This window comes from Nannobrachium achirus, assembly GCF_963921795.1.
Source record: "Nannobrachium achirus genome assembly, chromosome: 3".
Classification (NCBI taxonomy): domain Eukaryota; kingdom Metazoa; phylum Chordata; class Actinopteri; order Myctophiformes; family Myctophidae; genus Nannobrachium; species Nannobrachium achirus.
The window spans coordinates 6,127,842-6,151,735 of NC_137812.1; the positions used below are offsets into that span (position 1 = coordinate 6,127,842).

A 23,894-nucleotide genomic window follows, 5' to 3' on the forward strand; every position below is an offset into this window, starting at 1 on the left:
GTGTCATATCGCGCCCAGGCTTCTCTCTTTGCAGATGAGTAAGCTTGGCTACACGAGACTAACATGAGCCCTTGCGTGAAAGTTGGGCATCACTTCCTGTTCCTCTTAGCAGTTTCATTCTGACTGGTTGCTGTTTGCTGCTGTGAGCCTGTGACACCTGAATCTCTGCACGGTGATTACATCGTTAAGTGATTTGAATCGCGAGAAGCTACACTCAATGGGCCCGATTCACCAACCTACTTACGAACGTTCTTACGAAGAAATTTGTTCTTAGACCCTTTTAAGAAGTTTTTTACGAAGATTTGGCATACACCAATGTTTTCTTAGCTGTGATTTGTTCTTATGTTAAGAAAAAATCTACGCACACTATAGAGCACTCTTAGGGTGGCCTTTTAGTTCTTAAGTGTGACATGCTGTGCTAAAATAATGTATTCTTTAAGTTTCATCAATTCTACAGTCGTATAATAATATGATTTAAATCATCAAAATATTTGTATCATATCTTTAGAGCAGTGGTTCTCAAAGTGTGGTTTGGGGACCCCCAGGGGTCCTTTAGGAAGTTCCAGGGGGTCCACAGTAAAACAAGGAAGAGTTTTACCATTTTAACCCAGTTTTAAAATTTGTTTGAAAATAGCCGATCTACAAGCTCACAACCGAACGCATTACCATTACAGCCCATTTTGAGCTTGTAGATCGGATATTTTTTAACCATTTGATACATCTGATATTTTTTAAACATTTGATAAATCTGATATTTTTTTAACATTTGATAAATCTTGAAAAATCTTCCCAGGCAGAAAATATTTTCAGGTGGGGGTCCACAGAATGCATGTTAATTTGGGGGTCCTTGACATGAAAATGTTTAGCACCACTGGTTTACTGACTAGTTTTCAACAGGTCTGAAAATTGCATCCCAACCCAAAATGAGCCGGTTGAGTTGAAGCCCAAGCCTCATACTCACCCCCTACAACCCCCACCCTCCCCCCGGCACAACCCTTCACCCCCCCGCCCCCCCCCCCCATAACCCAACTCCCTATACCCTCACCCCCATATCTCAACAGCTGCCACACGCCCATTTTCCTGTCCCCTTCCTACCTGAAAGCCCCCCTTGCACCATGCACCATATCCCAACCACCACACCCCTACTTCCACCCCATTACATACCAAGCAGCTGCTAACTTAAAGCCCCTCTACACCCACCTACCAGCTTTCAGTAATAAAATGTTTTATATCCACAACTAATGCTATTTCCAAACATGAAATATGGATAACATTCTAATTTCAGCAAATTTACATTGATGTCTATAGTGAAATAATAAAATACATTCATTAAATAACAATAATTAGCTGTTCACTTCAGAAGTACCTCCACATAAGTGTTTTTTTTTAAGGTTTGGAGTCTAGTGTTCCACCATCTTTACACTTTAGTTAGGCTATTCTTGACTTCATTCTCTCAACTTTATTTATGTGTGTGATTTCTTGTTAGTTCTGTGTACAGCAATCAAACACAGGTGTGACTGCAGAGAGTGTCATGAAGTCGTGCCTTATATGGGGATTTGTGGGTGGCTCCCTATGGTAATACGGATGCAAATTAGGATATGTGGGGCGTCTACCTATGATAATTAGGATTACCTGGCACACCCCTTCAAGTTACGAGGATTGGCATTCATCATGTTAAGAACATAGTTAAGAACAATTTTGCCTTCCTAAGAACGTTTCATGAATGTGACTGGACTTCACTTAGGAATTCACTTAGGAGGAAATTTAAGAACAAGTTAAGAAGAAAGTTAAGAACTTATTGGTGAATGAGGCCCAATGATCCCTGTCATTTAGCTTCCTCGTAGCCAAAAGCTCCCAAGCCGCGAGTGGGCGTCAACCTTGTCCAAAACCTCAGCCCATTGAGCTCCTCGCATTTGCTTTGCGGAGGAAGTGAAGCCCACATTAAACACACCCCTTTTTCCCCAGAAACCTTGTTGGGAAACTTGTGGCAAGGCTCTTTTTACCATTTCTTGAAAAGTAAAGGTTTTGGACACTGGTTTCCACCAGACAGAAGACAATAATTGAATACATTGAGGACATTATAATCTCCGCACAGTGCAATACCTGATGGGTCGTTTTAGCCGGGGCTGTGGTGGGCCTTGATGCAACTTTAGCTTTGACATTCTTCAGGTCTGGTTTGGGAGCTCTCTTTGTCTCCGGCTTAACTGATCTGCTTGATGCAGAGGCGGTCTTGGTAGGAGAGTTAGCGGCGCTGGGCTTGGATTTCACAGCTCGCGCTAACAAACTACCCGTAGACTTGGGGAGGGCGGCGTCCACCTCTTCCTGAGAGAGCGGAGATTTCAACTGTAATTCCTTCTTGTTGGCGGAGGGAGCAGAGGACGACGTATTGGTGGTTTCACTAAGGACCTCAGAAGCAAGGGGTTTGTGGTGTGCGATATCATCATGGGTGTGCATGATCCGTGCACACCCAATTACATGGAAGTCTATGGAGACGAATGGCAGGTGGGAGTACGGAGGTATGTTAAAATGGCGGTCAATGTGTTAAGGGGGTCAAAATTGACCCTTACAAGTCTATAACTTTGACAGTATACAAATGGAACCAAATGGACCCTGACGGGTCCATTTGGTTCCATTTGTATACTGTCAAAGTTAAGGGGAGACCTTCACATTGTCCTAGAACACACTGTGTCATATCGCGCCCAGGCTTCTCTCTTTGCAGATGAGTAAGCTTGGCTACACGAGACTAACATGAGCCCTTGCGTGAAAGTTGGGCATCACTTCCTGTTCCTCTTAGCAGTTTCATTCTGACTGGTTGCTGTTTGCTGCTGTGAGCCTGTGACACCTGAATCTCTGCACGGTGATTACATCGTTAAGTGATTTGAATCGCGAGAAGCTACACTCAATGGGCCCGATTCACCAACCTACTTACGAACGTTCTTACGAAGAAATTTGTTCTTAGACCCTTTTAAGAAGTTTTTTACGAAGATTTGGCATACACCAATGTTTTCTTAGCTGTGATTTGTTCTTATGTTAAGAAAAAATCTACGCACACTATAGAGCACTCTTAGGGTGGCCTTTTAGTTCTTAAGTGTGACATGCTGTGCTAAAATAATGTATTCTTTAAGTTTCATCAATTCTACAGTCGTATAATAATATGATTTAAATCATCAAAATATTTGTATCATATCTTTAGAGCAGTGGTTCTCAAAGTGTGGTTTGGGGACCCCCAGGGGTCCTTTAGGAAGTTCCAGGGGGTCCACAGTAAAACAAGGAAGAGTTTTACCATTTTAACCCAGTTTTAAAATTTGTTTGAAAATAGCCGATCTACAAGCTCACAACCGAACGCATTACCATTACAGCCCATTTTGAGCTTGTAGATCGGATATTTTTTAACCATTTGATACATCTGATATTTTTTAAACATTTGATAAATCTGATATTTTTTTAACATTTGATAAATCTTGAAAAATCTTCCCAGGCAGAAAATATTTTCAGGTGGGGGTCCACAGAATGCATGTTAATTTGGGGGTCCTTGACATGAAAATGTTTAGCACCACTGGTTTACTGACTAGTTTTCAACAGGTCTGAAAATTGCATCCCAACCCAAAATGAGCCGGTTGAGTTGAAGCCCAAGCCTCATACTCACCCCCTACAACCCCCACCCTCCCCCCGGCACAACCCTTCACCCCCCCGCCCCCCCCCCCATAACCCAACTCCCTATACCCTCACCCCCATATCTCAACAGCTGCCACACGCCCATTTTCCTGTCCCCTTCCTACCTGAAAGCCCCCCTTGCACCATGCACCATATCCCAACCACCACACCCCTACTTCCACCCCATTACATACCAAGCAGCTGCTAACTTAAAGCCCCTCTACACCCACCTACCAGCTTTCAGTAATAAAATGTTTTATATCCACAACTAATGCTATTTCCAAACATGAAATATGGATAACATTCTAATTTCAGCAAATTTACATTGATGTCTATAGTGAAATAATAAAATACATTCATTAAATAACAATAATTAGCTGTTCACTTCAGAAGTACCTCCACATAAGTGTTTTTTTTTAAGGTTTGGAGTCTAGTGTTCCACCATCTTTACACTTTAGTTAGGCTATTCTTGACTTCATTCTCTCAACTTTATTTATGTGTGTGATTTCTTGTTAGTTCTGTGTACAGCAATCAAACACAGGTGTGACTGCAGAGAGTGTCATGAAGTCGTGCCTTATATGGGGATTTGTGGGTGGCTCCCTATGGTAATACGGATGCAAATTAGGATATGTGGGGCGTCTACCTATGATAATTAGGATTACCTGGCACACCCCTTCAAGTTACGAGGATTGGCATTCATCATGTTAAGAACATAGTTAAGAACAATTTTGCCTTCCTAAGAACGTTTCATGAATGTGACTGGACTTCACTTAGGAATTCACTTAGGAGGAAATTTAAGAACAAGTTAAGAAGAAAGTTAAGAACTTATTGGTGAATGAGGCCCAATGATCCCTGTCATTTAGCTTCCTCGTAGCCAAAAGCTCCCAAGCCGCGAGTGGGCGTCAACCTTGTCCAAAACCTCAGCCCATTGAGCTCCTCGCATTTGCTTTGCGGAGGAAGTGAAGCCCACATTAAACACACCCCTTTTTCCCCAGAAACCTTGTTGGGAAACTTGTGGCAAGGCTCTTTTTACCATTTCTTGAAAAGTAAAGGTTTTGGACACTGGTTTCCACCAGACAGAAGACAATAATTGAATACATTGAGGACATTATAATCTCCGCACAGTGCAATACCTGATGGGTCGTTTTAGCCGGGGCTGTGGTGGGCCTTGATGCAACTTTAGCTTTGACATTCTTCAGGTCTGGTTTGGGAGCTCTCTTTGTCTCCGGCTTAACTGATCTGCTTGATGCAGAGGCGGTCTTGGTAGGAGAGTTAGCGGCGCTGGGCTTGGATTTCACAGCTCGCGCTAACAAACTACCCGTAGACTTGGGGAGGGCGGCGTCCACCTCTTCCTGAGAGAGCGGAGATTTCAACTGTAATTCCTTCTTGTTGGCGGAGGGAGCAGAGGACGACGTATTGGTGGTTTCACTAAGGACCTCAGAAGCAAGGGGTTTGTGGTGTGCGATATCATCATCATCAGCCACTCTGTCTGGCGACTGGCCATCGGTGAGACGATCTGATGGACAGGTCACCTGATCTGACCCGGGACCTGTGGTGGAATTCAGATCAATCAATAATCAATGAGAAAATGAGGAGACAAGACAATGTATTAGGTGGTGGTGCCAAGAAGAATGGTAAGATGCTAGAGTTATACATGTGGCTTCAAGGCCTCTGGGACGAGCTGTACCACAACAAGATAGGCTTCACCAAAACAATAGCTACTCAGTCCTAGTGAGACATCTAGACTATTACCAGTAAGACTCGCTAAACGGGAGATAAGCGACCGCCAGGTCTCATACACAAACTTTAGAAGGCAATGGTAGGCAATCAAGAGGGAATATGGGAAACGGGACAGATCCATGTTGATGACATGACTTTAGAGATACTGTGTATCGCTTTGCGTGATTTTAGGGCAAAATCTGTAGGAGCAGTGTCCAAAAATGTGTTTTGCAAAAATCGGGCCTGATGGTGGCGCTCGATGGGACAGGTGCATGTTGATGACATGACTGTAGAGATACTGTGTACCGCTTTGTGTGATTTTAGGGCAAAATCTGTAGGAGCAGTGTCCAAAAATGGGTTTTGTAAGAATCGCCCAAATGGTGGCGCTAGAAGAGGGCCATGTGAGAAATGAGGGGTGGAGGTTGTGGTTTGGCAGCCAAGGAGTGTGTGTGTGCAAAGTTTGGCATGGATCGGGGCAACTGTGACGGAGATATGAGTAGGGGAAAAGTGTGACGTGACTGACAGACACCTGGTGGAGGTTTTGATAGTAACTGCGACCTGACGGTCGCAACAAGCTATCCAGTATCAATGATCATCATCAGAACTAGATATTAATATAATCAATGAGCACATGATCTACTCTATAACGTCACACATAATCAATCATGATAATCTATAATCTACTACAGACCCGCCGTTTCTTCGAGGGGAGCGGTCGCCTCCCTCTGGAGGTCCACGCTCTTGGGACCTCCACCCTCTCCCTCTGACCCCACACAGAGGTCAGGCCACGGAGCACCCAGTGAGTCCAGGGTGGGGGTCACCGCGTTGGTCATCGATGCGACGGTGGCCGTGCTGGCTCTCCTCAGGGCCACGTCAGAGCTCACCGACAGAAACACGTCTTCGTCGTCGGCATCGTCATCATCGTCGTCATCGTCGTCCATAACGGGGACCTCCGTCGCATCCGAATCCGGAGAGGAGGAGCGTCGCCTTTCCCTGGGGTGATAAATATTGTTGAGAAGATACAATGTCTCCACGATATGCCTTTTCAGAGATATTGTGTCTATATTGTGATACAATGAGGGAGCCTGTTGAATTGTCAATACAGAGATTCATTGCAGAATCCATTTAAACCTGCATCTAAATCAGTGGTTATCAAACTTTAAAATGTTAATGTCTCCCCTTAACTCTGACAGTATATAAATGTTTTGGGTTGAGATTGGCACATTTCCTGGGGCAGTCTGTCCAGATCATGCATGTCAAACGTGTCTTCTTCTTCTTTATTAGTTTTTTTTACTCTCAAAGCATCTGCAATGTAGTGCATTTGAAACTACATTGCAGTGCATATCATGGGGTGATCACTGCTTATCTCCTGTGAATTGTTGTATTTTTGTTTTTGGTTATTTTCTGTTTATTTCGTTGATGAGTGAGGTCAGCAGAAAAAAGTGAGAGAGATGAAAAAACCTGAGTGAAATGTGCCAATCTCAACCCAAAACAACGGTACATACGTGTAAGGGTCAAATTTAGACCTCCCAAAGGGAACCCAGAGAGTCCCTGGACCCCGCTTTGAGGACCACTGGTCTAAATGGTCTGCTTTTTCCTTTAGTTTTTGTTACCTTGTAGGTGGTTGTAATGTTAATTAACTTGAAAAATAACCATAAAAACCAACATGAAAAAGAATCATGATAAGATTGTGTATCGTGATACAACTTGGAAAAATATCGTGATATTGTATTTTTCCATATCGCCCACCTTTCCCTGACGCTGCTACTGCTGCTGAGGTCGTCGTTGTCGTTGCGGGCGACGTTTGCCGTCAGCGTCGGGTTGTCGTTGTCGTTCCAGGTGTCTTCGTAGTAGTCGCCGCCACTGTCGGCGTCCAGATACACGGAAACGGAGTTGTCGTTGGATTCGGACCGCCCCGTCACAGTTTGAACGCTCTCTGTCACGGCGTCACCATTCTCCACTTTGCCTTTGTCTTTACCCTCCGTCTCGGACGGCCATTTCGGTGTGGCGACCTGGGGCAGTGGTGGAAAAAGTACTCAAATGTTTTACTTAAAGGGGCACTCCACCACTTTTCAACCTATCTTCATATAATAGGTCCTCACTAATGTTCATGATAAAATATCACAATTTTTTTCTACTCAGTTTGGGTCTCATAGGAGAGCTGTGGGTGGGTCAAATCCTTCCTACCGGTGACATCATCAATGGGAAATGCAAGCTAATAGAAACTGCAGGCTTTCTATTCATGAAAAAGTTGCAATGTTAAAGTGGAAGCCATTGTTCTTGTGATAATAAAAATCTATATATTTTTTTTCAAAAATATTATTTAATTTTCTTTTGTCAAACGATGATGTCACCGGTAGGAAGGATTTGACAGCTCTCCTATGAGACCCAGACTGAATAGAAAAAAAATGTGCTATTTTATTATGAACATTAGTGAGGACCTATTATATGAAGACAGGTTGAAAAGTGGTGAACTACTCCTTTAAGTAAAAGTATCAATACTGCAATGTAGAAATACTCTGTAAGTAGAAGTAAGGAATTAAAAATGTACTTGAGTAAAAGTATAAAGGTATTGGCATCAATAAGTACTTAAAGTACCAAAAGTACAAAATGTTTGAAAATAGCCGATCTACAAGCTCACAACACGTCTCGATGCAACGCGTTGTGAGCTTGTAGATCGGCTATTTTCAAATAGCCTAGGTATAAAAAAGTGGTTAATGTATGTTTTATAATGTTATAATTTATATCTGCAAAGTAACTAATAACTGAAGTTTTCAAATAAATGCAGTGGAGTAAAAGTACAATATTTGGATCCGAGATGTAGTGGAGTTAGGGTGACCATATTTTCAGCCGCTCAAACCGGGACGCGAACCACTGTTGCCTAAAACCTGGACCCTAAAAGCAATGTGCACGTTACCGCGCACGCCCATTCTCTAACGTTCGTGCACGCACACATACGCACCGCAGGGTTGCATACAGGCAGTGAGTGATTGACAAACAGCCTCAGTGTTGAATTCAGACACGCAATGTATTTGTTCATGTTTTCTGATTGGTTAGGTGAGCATGTCTTCATAAAAAGAACATGATAAATGTCTATGCAACAACTGAAAACAGCTACTATTATTTTAATTCTGGCGAAAACCGTGACAATTTTGTAGTGAATGTTGAAAACCGGGACATATTAGTGTTATAGAGATATTTGTCAGGACACCGGGACACGCAGCTTGAAAACGGGACAGTCCCGGCCAAAGCGGGACGTCTGGTCACCCTAAGTGGAGTAAAAGTAAAAGTATTGGAAATTGGAAACACTCAAGTAAAGTATAAATATCTCGGAACTGTACAGTACTTAAGTAAATGTACTTTATTACTTTACACCACTGACCTGGGGCGCGCGAGCGGTTGAGGTCGCGGTGGCCTCCGCCATGTCCACATCCAGCGGGCTGGAGAGGGAGGAGCTGCCGCTGAGGCTGCTCAGACTGCGCATGGAATCGGGGGACGACTCCCCCAAACAGGAGGACGAAGACGAAGAGGAGGAGGAAGAGGAGACGGGGAAAGCGTTGCCGTTCGGATCCCCCGTTCTGGCGCTGTGAAGCGGGAGCTTCATGCCGGTAGGGAGGCTCCCACCGCTCTGAGAAACACTCATCTCTGGAGGTGTGGAGGCCGCTTCTCTTTTCTGTGAAATTGATTTGTCCGTAATATAAGCTGGAGAGATGGGGAAAACCCTGTAACTCAACAGACACTAGAATATAGTGTTACTTCACTCTTACTTTAACTAAAGGAATATCACTTACACCTCCTTTAAGGTCTTAGACAAATAAACAATGCAAAGGAAGTGAGTATTTTGATGCCTGTATTCACTGAAAAATGTACCTAATTCGGAATGCAAAAGATATTGTCAAAATGTGTCAAAATCTCCAAGTTTCAAATTTGTACATTTTTTCATCATACAAGGCTGTCATACAAAAGTAGTGAAAACCAGCCGATCTACAAGCACACAACGCCTCGCGGTGCGAGGCGTTGTGTGCTTGTAGATCAGCTGTTTTCACTAGTTTAAATAGTTTTAAAAATGATAAATGCAAAACAAACGGTTTTGGACATACAAGGTTTTCACCTGACAACGACGATATGGATAAATATAAGGCACAGGCGTTTACTTAAGACCAATAATCCATGGTCTTATTTGCTGTTGGTTGTGATGGACAGAGGACAATCAATAAACCTCTGCGTACGATTAGGATTCCAAGTTGTGGTTCTGGCTTTTTAAGAGTTTTCTTCCGTGATTCTCCAGAATAAAACTTCTCTGTGCGATGCAGTCAGTTACTGTATGCTACTATTAATGATCCATTCTTTCACACAGCACAGCCAAAATGCAGGAACATTCCACGGAGGTATTTGGAACTCCGATGACAGCTACATAATACAGGTTTTAAAGATGCCCAGATGATTGTTGCTCTGTTTATTCAATCCAGGTCCACATGGATTATTGAAGATTCCCATCAAGTCACATCCGCACCACTTCAATAGTTCCAAAGTGCAGTAACTTTTACCCAGCAGAGGGTTTCAAGCTGCCTGATCAAAGGGGTTTGCTGTTTTCAGAGATCAGTTCAGGAAAACATCTGAAAACCAGAAAGAAAACAAAAATAATTAGTAATTTAACATCAAAAGTTACTAATAGAATTCAGGCTGCATTTTCTCTTTTTTCATGTATCGTTAATCGGCTCTTGACTCTTAAAAAGGTGCTTTAAAACAGTGTTTCTCAAACTTTCAAATTTCAAGGTCTCCCCTTAACTCTGACAGTGTATACATGGAACCAAATGGACCCGTTAGGGTCCATTTGGTTCCATTTGTACACTGTCAGAGTTACAGACTTTTATGGGTCAATTTAAACCCTCCTAAAGGAACCCACAGAGTCCCTGGAATCCACTTTGAGAACCACAACCAAGGATGTTTTTTTTTTTTTTTTTGTTAAAACCTTTTTGTTTTTGTTAAAAAGAGCTGGAGAGAAGAGGAGATCCCTGTGAGCTGGAGAGATGGGGAAAACCCTGTAACTCAACAGACACTAGAATATAGTGTTACTTCACTCTCACTTTAACTAAAAGAATATCACTTTCACCTCCTTTAAGGTCTTAGACAAATACAACAATACAAAAATCGGAAGTGAGTATTTTGATACCTGTATTCACTGAAAAATGAAATAAAAAAAATTGACAAAATGTGTCAAAATAACCAAGTTTCAAATTTGTATATTTTTTCGCAAAGTAAAGCACTACTTCATCATACAAGGCGGTCACACAAAAGTAGTGAAAACAGCAGATCTACAAGCACAAAGAATTGCAAAAATGCATGAAAACATAAATATAGGCTTGGGCAGCCAGCATGATGGCCCGGGCACAGTAGGCTGCAATACCAGCCTGGCAGCGTGTCGCGGGTTCGAATTCCATTCCCTTTACTCCCCATCTCTCTCCCCATTTCCTGTCAGTCAACTGTCCTTTCAATAAAAGGCATAAAAGCCCCAAAAAGAAATGTAAAAAAAAAAAACATGAATACAAATAAAAGAAACACCTAAAAGCTTGACTGGTGTGGAGAATAAAAAACAAATGTAGATTAATAAGAAAACAAGAGTGAGGGAAGATGCTGATCCAATGATGTGGTTCTTTGGTACAAGAGTCAGGATATGCTGCCCCCCTCAGGATAAGATGAGAAACTATGCTCACTGCTGCATCACTGTATGCACATGGTGTGTGTGTGCGCGTGCGTGCGTGAGTGCGTGCGTGCGTGTGTGTTCGTTATCATACAGTATACATGGACTTGTTTCGCTATTTTTGAAAAATCTTGAATATTTCTTGAGTCGCGAGTCTTTGAATATTTCAAATCCTTCTAAGAAAAAAAAAAGTTTCTATGTCAGTGGTGCTCAAACATTTATCATGTGAAGGACCCCCAAAATTATATGTATTTGGCCACGGACCCCATCTCAAAATACTTAGTTCCAGGGACGCCCCCAGAATCAAAATTTGAGTTACAAATGTTCGCTTCTAAAATACATACAATTATATTCAAAGATGTGCACACATTTTCACGAATTTTCAAAAATAGCAGATCTACAAGCTTGTAGCGTCGTGCTGTGAGCTTGTATATCTGTTATGTTTCAATAGTTAAAGTATAAAATAATTAAGGTCCCTCCACCTTGGGCCCTAGTAACTCAGTCCCACTCCCTCCCCCTTGTGACGCCCCTGCATACAGAACTATGCACAAACTCATACCTGAAACATTCAAGGTTTAAATGGACCGATAAATCAGAGAGGTTTCAATGACTGACATTGGTTTCTGATTTGACTAAGCCATCACATGTATTACTATTAAAAACTAAAGAGTGCATCCCACACACACTATATACTTCGTAAATAGTATTTACAAGCTCTTCGTGTTGCATTGTGAGCTGCACTCTTTTTTTATCATCTTATCATTAACATTATCCTGCTATTTGAAATAAAAATCAGAGGGGTGCAGGTAGATTGTTCTAAATGAATTGGAAAAAAAGGGTGCATGTGTGCATGTACGTGCATGCTTGCCAGAGAAGCTTACGTGCGTGCGTGTCAGAAGTGTTTGTGTGGAGTTTGAGTACAACAGGGGTGTCCAAACGTTTTTCAAAGGGGGCCACATTAGAAAATATTAAAACAACCAAGGGCCGACTATATCTCCTGACACTAGGGCTGTCACAATTATTACATAATCGTCTAATCGTGATTTTATTTTACATAATCGTGATTATTTTTCATAATCGTCATAAGCGTTTCCATGTTGAAAAATGTTCATATATTTAAAAAAAAAGGTCAAAAATTGTGGAAATAGCAGATCTACAAGCTCACAACGCATCGCGACGCGTTGTGAGCTTGTAGATCGGCTATTTCCACTATCAAAGTTATTTTTTAAGTAGTAAGTTGTCAAATATGTCAGTAATTTCTTTGTATATTTAGGTTATGTTTCATATCTACCATGTACAACTTCAAAGCCTACAAGCCAAACAGAAATGTAATTATCAACGACAAAAACACAATTAAATCGTTAACCGCCAATTATTTGAGTGACAATTAATCGTCATGTAAAATGTCATATCGTGACAGCCCTACCTGACACAGTGTACTTTCTGTCAGACCATAACAAAGTCACATACATCGCAATTACAACATTTTATTTACTATAATCATCAATATTTAATATCAATGGTCTTTTGTCAGGTGTGTGCTCTGAACAAAACACGACTAACTCACATTACCAAATGTAACCAGACGTGCAAGGTAAAAAAAAATACTACAAAATAGCCTTTCTTTGACCCCTTCAGTGTGAGACAACAGGGAACAAGGAATCCTGACAAATTTTACTCTGAGAAAATATTCTTGTGTGACGGTGCTGGTGGGCCGTTTATAAAACAGTTTAGGGAATGAAGCCGCGGGCCGTATAAAATGTGTGATCGGGCCGTATTTGGCCCCCGGGCCGCACTTTGGACACCCCTGGGGTACACCAACAATATCAATACAACTCCCCCCCCCCCAACCAAGCGGCTTCAGTAAACTTCATAGTGTGTGTTTATATTTGACATGGATGTTCTGTACAGTAGCTACAGTATTTATATTCCGTAGCCTGTAGGACACGTGTGGACACGTGTCGCACCAAATTCTGGGCCATGGGCACAAGGATTCACTGCGGGGCCCCCATGAATGTTCTTCATAGGGGGAGGGGGTTTAACCCATTTAGACTAGGAATGCATTATTTTGTGCTTTAACGATTGAAAAATAACAGATCTACAAGCTCGCAGCGCTGCACTGCGAGCTTGTAGATCTGCTATTCGTGAAAAATCGTGAAAATCTGTGCGAGTCTTTGAATGTTTCAAATCCTTCTAAGGTTTTTTTGAAAAACCTATGTTTCCCATCTCAAAATAATTTCGTTCCAGGGACCCCTCAGAAGCAAAATTTGAGTTACAAATGTTGCTTAAAAAATACATATATTGAAAGATTTGCACACATTTCCACGCCTTTTCAAAAATAGCAGATCTGCAAGCTCACAGCGCGGCACTCGGTGCCGCGCTGTGAGCTTGTAGATCTGCTATTTTTCAATTGCTAAAATGAAGGCCCTTCCACCTTGGGCCCTAGTAACTCAGTCCCACTTTCCCCCCTGGCTGCGCAAAAATAGGAGCCAACAGACTTAGAAAGGATTTGTTCAGTCAAGTCATAAGTCATAAATCAATCCTATTCTCTATCCTAGAGTCAGTGTGTGTGTGTGTGCTGTGTCTCCTTTCTACAATGTGTCATGATGTCATGTGTCAAAGTATTGTACTGTTGAGGATTTATGGTCTTCGCCTTTTGACCTTCATGTGCACATAAACAAAACACGTATGTTACAGTATGTGTGTGCGTGCGTGTGGTGTGTGTGTGTGTTAATGTGGGTCAGGTAGAAACAGAGAAGCAGCTATATAAAGACGGTGTGATCCAGGACACTGCTCCATTATCCAGTAATAACAAAGAGGACCCCGGGGCAAACCATGGGAGAGAGACAGTGACGGAGAGAGAGTGAGAGAGAGAGAGAGAATGTGTGAGAAGGTCTTGTGAGAGAGATTGATACTTTCAGTCACTGTTAGCTCTGATTCTCTCTCTCATCAATAGGTAAAAGTAAGTAATATCCAATTCATTTTCAGGAACTTTAACTTTACATTTTGATTTTGGGAACACACACCGCTTTCCCAGGTGTGTCTTCCCCTGCTTGCGCTGAAACACATAACAATTAACTTCACAAAAACGATGCCTCACAGAAATTATGCCTAAACCTAAACTTGATCTCACAGAAAATATGCCAAAACCTAACCTCTAAACTCCATCAACCTGAGTGAACCACCTGGGAAAGAGGTCCTCATGTTAAAGGGGGGTCAGTTCTCCATTCCTAAAAGTGCCATTCCTACCCACTGCCATTCCTACTGAGGTTAGGGTTAGGGTTAGGGATGGCAGTAGGAATGGCAGTGGGTAGGAATGGCACTTTTAGGAATGGCAATGTGTACCCCTAGAGGCAGCAGAGTGTCAGGACGGGACTTCTACCATTGGTTCCTATGCAAGGGAACATATTTTATTTTCCTCAAAGTATCGCGATACTACGGCCTGAAGTATCGATACAGTATTGGAAAATAAACTATTGTGATGTATTGCCATATCGATTATATTGCCCACCTCTTGTTGGAAGAGACTGTTGTTCTGAAGCCCCGTCCTTCACTGCTGCTACCCACCACCACCATCATCAGAACTCAACTACTCTCTTTTTAGGAACACCCACACCAAGTTACACAACAACAACTGAATAACCAGCTTACACAACACATGCACAATATGTAGAGGCAGAAAACTATGGAAATATGCCATGGAAAACAGAACGGAAAATAAATCAGTGTCATGTTAAAATAAAGATTGAAAAATGAAGCTGTTGCGGTGGGTAAAGTGTCTTGCTCAGGGACACCTCCGACCATGGGCAAGCCAAGGGTCGCAAAGGCGACCGCTAGGGCTGTCACGATAATGACATTTTACATGACGATTAATTGTCACTCAAATAATTGCGATTAACGATTTAATTGTGTTTTTGTAGTTGACAATTACATTTCTGTTTGGCTTTTAGGCTTTGAAGTTAAGTTGCACAATGCACATGGCAGATATGACACATAACCTAAATATACAAAGAAATGACATATTTGACAAAAAAAACATTGATAGTGGAAATAGCTGATGTACAAGCTCACTATTTCCACTATTTTTGACTTTTCTTAAAAATATATGACCATTTTTCAACATGGAAACGATTATGAAAAATAATCACGATTATGTCAAATAATTGCGATTAGACGATTATGTAATAATTGTGACAGCCCTAGTTACGGCCCGATTCCCAAGCGGCCTGTCCACCCACTCGGCCGCTCCAAATTGGAAAACGCTGTGAAAACATGTCATTACTCTTCCATAATGCATGAGGTAAGTCTGGGACAGCTGCCATTATCAGATACAAATTACGTTCGGTCACCTTAGACCTAACATTCAAGCAGCCTGAAAGCCTGACAAAAGGCTGATAAATAGCCTGATAAATAAGCTGATCTACAAGCTCGCAACAGGTCGCAAATGCGACCCACTGTGAGCTTGTGGATCGGCCATCTTCCGCATGACACCATCGCACGAAAAAGTATAAATCGAGCATGACAGGCGACCAGGGGTGTCAAATTCTGGGCCCTGGGTACAAGGATTCACTCACATTTTGTGCTTTAACTATTGAAAAAATAGCAGATATACAAGCTCACAGCGCGGCACCGAGTGCCGCGAGCTTGTAGATCTGCTATTTTTGAGAAAACGTTTTCATGTGATGGACCCCCAAAATTATATGTATTTGGCAACGGAACCCCATCTCAAAATATTTAGTTCCAGGGACCCCGCAGAAGCAAAGTTTTAGTTATTAACACTCAGGACGCCACCATTCACTTGCGCTTTATTTTGAAGAGCCCCGGAAGCTCCGTGCGTGTGCACGTGGGTGTACACTGACGATCCAGGAAGGAGATCTGTTTGTTTACAAACGGTCGCGAAAACTAAAATCCTAACCGGGGCCGACCATCACGGCATAGTGTCGCCGTGAAGACAAGCTGATCTCGGCCTCCTCGGGGTTATTTGCACCTTATTTCGAGATAAAGCCGTTTTTATGTTTCAGTATAGAATAGGAGTCAATGGATAATGGCCGCTCTCGGTTGCTTCTGGCTGCGTTGCGTCATGACGTATGCAGTTTTTTCTTTCACCAGCACCCGTAGCAAGCGTCTGAGATGCGGGTTACCATGGAAACCTTATCTCGTCTGTGAACGTGTGTGGCTACCAAGAGCAGCCAAACTGTTAATGTTCGCTTAAAAAATACACATATTCAAAGATTTGCACACATTTTTATGTGCCGTGCTGTGAGCTTGTATAATGTATATCTGCTATTTTTCAATAGCTAAAGTATAAAATAATGAAGGCCCCTCCACCTTGGGCCCTAGTTACTCAGTCCCACTCCCCCCCCCCCTTGTGACGCCCTTGCAGGCCAGCAGAAATGTGATCTCCCAGCCAGTCTGCTGCCAGACAAAAGGACAGTAGACCTGATGAACTAACCTTATCAAATATGCATTAAGAACCAGGCACGTGCACACATAGACATCAAAGGGGGCTTGAGCCCCTGCCCTTTTAACAGTTAACAGTAAAAAGTGCCCTCTCCAGACCTTGAATGCAGTTTTTACTATATGGTGAAAGAAATGCAAATGCGCTCTTTCCATGCCATACCTGAAGGCAGCATTCAAGAGAATTGCCTTGTCCAAACTCTCCTGAACTTGAATGCAGCATCTTATGTTGAAAGAATTGACCACTCTCTGTAGAAATCCATGCCATTACGCCAAATCTCCAGTATTGACTTGATTGTGTTTATGGTATCAAGCACCGAAAATAGCCGACCTCCAAGCTCACAACGCGTCGGGCGAATTGTTGTGAGCTTGGAGAGGTCTGCTATTTTCGATATTTCCACCAAAAGGCCCTTTTAGGAATGTCAGCCCCTGCCTCTCTAACATTCTCTGCACGTGCCTGTTAAGAATGTCACACGCCACAGGAAACCAGAGCCATTCTCTTCCTGGCTGTCTTGTGTCTGTGAGGTTTGGGCAGTCAACCATCCTGAGTCGTCGACCTTATGAAACATGCATTAGACCCCTCAGGTCAGTTCCAGGCAAGCGGGACGACAGTCAAGTATATCTGCATGTCTGTACACTAAAGCCTGACTGATGTATTGACTTGTCTGATATATTATCACCAATTTTTTTGTTATGTTATTATCTAATATGACCTGATTGTTAACCACTTTCAACCTGGTGTCACTATGGAATGTCATTGTGTAGGCCAACATTTACAAAGGTTTTCAAAAAAGTAGACAACACAAGCTCACAACACGTCATATTGCATTTGTTTCTAGATCTGCTTTCATACAATTAAAATCCAGAATTAGAGTTAAATTTAACCCAGCGTATAAAAATGGACCCTCTGTGCACATACTCCATCTGAACACGTTCAGGAGCGTTAAGATTAACTGGTCCTAAAAAGGTACAGTTTTACACTCTCAGAGTTAATTTAACACTATGTTTTTAACCATGTTCAGTCAAGCATACTGTATACTATAGAGCATGACTGTGGTGCTGAGAGTCTGTTTGAATAACATATGACTGGACTCACTATGCTTAAGCTTTATAAAACATGCATTAGTTTGTCTCCAACCCACTTCCAGAACTTGACCAAAGATGACTTCAGTTACAGGCTCTTCCAAGTGGAAGTGCATGCTTTGAATCAAAGTTTAGATCAGCATGCAGGCAGCATGGGGTTTCCAAGACAGGTTCCTTTACCATGTGGAAACAAGACAACTGAAGCAGTTAGATAATAAGACATCTGTTGAAATGAATACAGATGGTTGTCTGAGATAGGCTGGCAGGTGTTTTACTGTCAAGTGGTCTAACAATGTGGTGAATAGCTTGCAGGCTATTTACAGTCTAGGAGGTACTAGGATATCGTCACTGTCTGGCCAAAACCTCTTAACTCAATTTTTGAGGTTTTAGTTTTTTTGGCATAAATCAGGGCTATTGAACACCCTTAACATCTGAGTGTTGGTTAAAATAATATTGAATCAATGTAAAGTAGTAAAAAGTGCTTGGGACAAAACCTCCTAACTCCACACCTTCTGCCAAACCAGCCAACTCCACCCGATTGAGCCTCTCTTTTTTTCATAAATATGTGCTATTGAACACTTACTTACTGTATTTTGATTGTGTTAAGTACCAGCTCTTATGCCTTAACTTAAAGGCCTGTCCATACTGTCTCCGACCACCGAACCTTTCTCCGGAGAGTTCCAACTTTCCGAAGTGCAGCTTTCCGAACTCTAATTCAGGGTAATGCTTTTCAGAAAATGCGAGTGACGTCATTTTGTAGTTGAACCGGACATTTCCGATGAAATGTTCGGTGGTCGGAGACAATATGGACAATCCTTTAAGTTAAGACTTAAGACCATCAAAATAGAGCCCTTTATGTCTGTGTGTTGGTTAAAATAATATTTAACCAATGAAAAGTAGTAAAAAGTCCCTTATAAAAAGTCCCTATAACTCTTAGATCAGCCAACACAGGGATGCTGACAGAACCCTCGCTAAAAGCCCCAGGGCAAAAATCCACTCGTCCGAGACAGTTTGCCCTCCTGGCCCCCAAGCTGTGGAATAAACTCCCTTAGAACAACGGACTCACTTGCTACCTTTCGCCGTGGACTGAAGACTCACCTTTTCAGACTCCACCTAAACCCTTAGCACTACTGAAACACTCAATGACCATATATGAAGCTAGTTAGCATTTTTTTGTAGGTTTTTTAGAATCCTTTTCTTTACTGATCATATTGTTTTTTAGATTGATATTCATATGCATTTGCTATATTGTTGTTGATATTCTGACATGTTATCTTGTTCATTATAGTGATGTATTATCTGCTTCTTTGTAAGTCGCTTTGGATTAAAAGCGTCTGCTAAAAGCCTAAACTGTAAACTGTAAACTCCACTTGAGCTCATTTTCCCGAAAATTAACATTTTGGAGTTAGGAGGTTTTGGCCCGACAGCAGAGATATATCACAGTCAGACACATGGCCCTCTGGCACGTACCAGGCACTGTAGACTAAACATGGTGAGGCATCATTCCTCCTCACAGACAATCATTCAATGAGGTCATGTTCTGAAAAACAAGAGTGCAGTTTCTTTACAGTAAATTATATTTTGACATGTTGGCAGAGAGTAAGAGACACACATGACTATAGGGATGGGACGATATGCGCTATTATCGTTTATCGTGATAAAAAAAATCGAACCTCTGTTCGAAGTGGAGCTGTGTGTGTGTGTGTGTGTGTGTGTGTGTGTGTGTGTGTGTGTGTGTGTGTGTGTGTGTATTGCAGTTGATGCTCAGGGCAGGCTAGACTCAACAGCACCTCTCTGGTCACCCAGGATCATGTGTACCGATTTTTGTGACATTTGAAGAAGATATGTAGGAAAAGGAGCAAAAAGTGTGTTTTGGAGAAAATTCAAGATGGCGGAAAATCTATCCTGGCGCAAATGGGCGTGGCCTATATGGGGAGATGCGTCTTGACCCAAGGAATCCAGGGAAAAAATAATTTTAATTTTCCGATCTACGGTTCAAGAGTTACGGGGCAAAACGCAAAGTGGGCCGTTATAGCGCCACCATGAGGCCGAGTGATGTAATTATTTTTCGATTCATTCTTAAAATCATTATGAATCTCCTCTCCGAGGTTTGAAACTGTAGCTCCTATGCTTTGCGAGAGAAAAATACTTGAATGTGATGTCTTGCATTGTCCCATTATAAGTCAATGGGGACAATTCAGCGTTGTTTTTTGCCGATTATGTCGCCATTGTAAGGCGGATCGGAAAGAAAGTTACTAGCACACCATTCCCGGCCGAGCCGCACGTTTTGATGTATATATTGCGGGGGTGGCGTAAATGGTGCGGGACTAGTAGCGTGCCGAAGTTTAGGCTACATACAGACACGGACGGAGACCCACACACACGGCCACGTATAGGGAGCTTGTGTTCCACACAGCTCCAAAAACACTCACAATAATCGTATCGTGGAGATTTAATGTATCGTGATATCATCCTCTGTCAAGCCATCAACTGTGATGTCACATGTGATGTCACAGTGTAGTAGTCAGGGGAAGAACCGCGTCAGGTGTTATAGACAGATACGGTCAAGCTGTGACCGTTCGTATACTAAACTGCGACCTACGGTCGCAAAGAATCATCTACGCATTATATATTGCTGCTTCCGTTACTCGGTGTAGTCCCAGACTCTATATAGCATTCGGAGATTGAGGAATAGTTTTCTGGCTACGCGAGACTACACTAAACCCAACCCATACCAACCATCTATAATCCCAGTACATTTTAATCATGTACTGTACCTAATCTAAACCAGGTTATTGGTTTCTTAGGATATTCTCCTGTTCGACTGAAGATGGTTCTTGGTTTACCTATGATCCGGCTAAATAATCTTTTCTAAGAGCGTCTGTAAATGTTCTTAACCATCTCTAACGTGATACAGTCATGCTTTAACAACCATTTTATCATTATACTTGAAAAGTTGTCTCTGCTTGCTACAGGCTGTTCAGGGAGCTACTTAAAAATATATATAAATCTCTTTATTCACTGGGTGAAACTCCTTTTGAAGTCATGAGTCATGTAGTAAGTAATGTCAAGCGAACTCCAAAGACATACAGTAGCACTTCTTTACATGGGAGTGGGGAGAGAGAAGGGCGTTTAAGAGAGGGGGAGAGAGAGAGGGGGTTAAAGATACTTGGAAGGAAGGGAAAGAGGGGGAGACAGTGATAGAGAGGTGAGAACAGAGGAAGGAAGGGAGACAGAGATAAAGAGGTCAGGTGAGCAACAGAGGGGGAGACAGATAGGATGGTACGGGAGAGAGGGAGAGAGATATTGCGAGGGGAGAGAGAGAGAGAGAGAGAGGGAGAGATATTGCGAGAGAAGGGAGAGAGAGCGAGAGGGAGAGACACGTTAGGGCGGTAAGTGACGGAGGGGGAGACAGACATAGATGGATCTGGACTGCAGTTGGGTTGAGTGAACGGGTCGTGGAGTTTGACACGAGGCCTCTAGAACAGAACTGACTTTTTCTCCTGGCCGAGTTGCCCTTCGCTCATTAAATTTCTCATCCGCTGCTGTAATCTGTCCCAGATAGGGGCCCCGCTGTGGTACGAGTGCACAGGGGCGTCACAAGGGGGGGAAAAGTGGGACTGGTTTACTAGGGCCCAAGGTGGAGCGGCCTTCGTTATTTTATACTTTAACTATTGAAAAATAGCAGATCTACAAGCTCACTGCTGCGAGCTTGTAGACCTGCTATTTTTGAAAAGTCGTGAAAATGTGTGCAAATCTTTGAATATAGGTCTGCTTCTGGGGGGGTCCCTGGAACTGGGAGTTGGAGCACCACTGACATAGAAACATAGGGTTTTCAAAAAACCTTAGAAGGATTTGAAATTATTCAAAGACTTGCACACATTTTCACAATTTCACAAAAATGGCAGATCTGCAAGCTTGTATATCTGCTATTGTTTCAATAGTTAAAGCACAAAATAAAGCATAATAATGTGTTCCCAGTCTAAGTGGGTTAAACCCCCCTATGAAGAACATTCATGGGGGCCCGCAGTGAATCCTTGTACCCAGGGCCCAGAATTTGGTGTGACACCCCTGCGAGTGCATGTCTCAGTGTGTGTGTGTGTGTGTGTGTGTGCTGCGCACGTGTGTTAGCATGCGTGAGTGAGGGGTGAACATGGCTAATCCACACACCCGCTGTGTATTGTTGGAGGGTGGGGGAGCTACGCATTAAGACACGCTTGTCGAACAGGATAAGGACAGAGATGGAGGGAACCGGGGGGGGGGGGGGAGCGGAGATAGGCAGGAACTTATGAACAACTGAGACTACTACACACAGTAGAGCAGGGGTTTCAACGTTTTCAGGCCAAGGACCCCTTAGTTGAGAGAGAGATGAAGCAGGGACCCCCACTACCTGTTCATAGATTCCATATAGTTTCATTGTTTGACAGCACAATCATCACTATATTTTGGATTCATGTCAATTTCAGATATTTAACCACTTGAACCGTCAATACTTAAATTAACTTGACCTTTAACTCTGTACTTGGTCTGCTCTTTTTCCCCTCTACACCAAACCTCTTTGCCAAAAATAGCTTTGCCGGATGTACAAATGGATGTACAAATTCCCCATTGAGAACGTCAACCCTACTTGCACAACTCCCATCCACAACTCTTGCCTGGTGTTTTAACTGTGGGCATGGGTTTGCTAATGTTAGAGACGGCCGGACACATAGGCCTCTACCAAACATCATCCTGTGAACTGAAGGCATCTGAATATACTGTAATGAGCTGCATATTACTAATTGCTATTTCCAACATTTCCAACAACGCCTCGTGCTGCGAGGCTTTGTGAGCTTGTACTGTAGATCGTCTATTTTTGGCGAAAGTTCTCGGAATATGGATATAGGGTTCAAGTGGTTCATATAAAAAAGAGAAAATAATAGCTGGATTCTGGATAAACGAAAAAGAGAAGCCTGCCTCCTGTCTATGCGTCACTTACTGAAGAGAATGGACATTCTTCTTTGCAATGCGTTGCGATGCCGGACAGCGACGAAAGGTGACTTTTGGGCAAGTATGCTGCTGTATCCGCTCATATTTCTCCTTTAAAAAGATAATAAAAAACGATTGACTTAAAAAGTTCAGCCTTGCACTCGCTCTCTGGTCAAACATACAGGTGCAAAGGTCATTTCCTGCTTGGTGAAATCGTCCCCTGCCAACAACCATCTATCTGGGTCATCAGTGATTAGCAAAGTCATTCTGGTATCTCCCTTAGAGATAGGGTGAGAAGTTCAGTCACCCGAGAGAGACTTGGAGTAGAACCGCTGCTTCTACACTTGGAAAGGAGTCAGCTGGTTCGGGCATCTAGTACAGATGCCCCCCGAGCACCTTCCTAGGAAGGTCCTCGACGCACGTCCCACGGGGAGGAGACCCCGTGGCAGACCAAAGACCAGATGGAAGGATTATATCTCCACACTGGTTTAGGAACGCCTCGGTATACTCCCTGAGGGAGTGGAGGAAGTTGCTCGGGATAAGGAAATCTGTAAGTCTCAGTTGGAACTGTTACCCCTGCGACCCGATTCCGGATAAGCGGTTGAAGATGGATGGATAGATTCTCATTCCCTACAATCTCGTTCCCTACGACAAGGGTCTTCAACAGGGGGTCTGGGACACCTAGGGGGTCCTCAGAGTTAGTTACTACAGGGGGTCCTCCAAATCGTTGAGTGATAGAAACCTTTTTTCCTCCTTTTTATTGCGACCGTTAGGGAGCAGTTTAGTTGCGACCGTCAGGGAGCAGTTTACTATGAAAACCTCCACCGGCCGTCCGTCGGTCGGTCGGTCACACGTCACACGTCACACCTTTGCCCTGCTCATATCTCCGCATCAGTATATAGGGCTTGTTTGTTTATTGTATGACATCACGCCACATCATCAGCTGTGGACTCTGTGATGTCATCGTATCGCATCAGTATATAGGGCTTGTTTGTTTATTGTATGACATCACGCCACATCATCAGCTGTGGACTCTGTGATGTCATCGTATCTCCATATATGGCCATCTCCGTATATGGAGATATAAGTCGTCCATGCCCAAGTATGGGCTGGTGAGGTCAGACTTTGTGTGATGCGTAGGTTATCTCCATATATGGAGATTCAACATTCCAGGCAATGCTCTCTTCCCTGGTGAGAATTGCCCCTTTATATAGGGCTTGTTTGTGTATTGTATGACATCACGCCACATCATCAGCTGTGGACTCTGTGATGTCATCGTATCTCCATATATGGCCATCTCCGTATATGGAGA

General features: G+C 42.9%; 1 protein-coding gene across 1 annotated transcript in view; it reads right to left on the reverse strand.

Annotated features, from left to right (window-relative positions):
- LOC308281596 (uncharacterized protein) overlaps positions 1–23,894 on the reverse strand; it is a gene marked incomplete at its 3' end in the record, with an annotated part of 69,409 nt that overhangs the window by 16,892 nt on the left and 28,623 nt on the right. The window contains exons 2-7 of the mRNA XM_080721822.1: positions 9,474–9,989; positions 8,756–9,046; positions 7,123–7,385; positions 6,065–6,366; positions 4,788–5,203; positions 2,104–2,406 (exon numbers count right to left, since the gene is read on the reverse strand). Coding sequence (XP_080577948.1) covers positions 2,104–2,406; positions 4,788–5,203; positions 6,065–6,366; positions 7,123–7,385; positions 8,756–9,016 — 1,545 coding nt within the window. The 5' untranslated portion in view covers positions 9,017–9,046; positions 9,474–9,989. The remainder of the gene's footprint in view (positions 1–2,103; positions 2,407–4,787; positions 5,204–6,064; positions 6,367–7,122; positions 7,386–8,755; positions 9,047–9,473; positions 9,990–23,894) is intronic.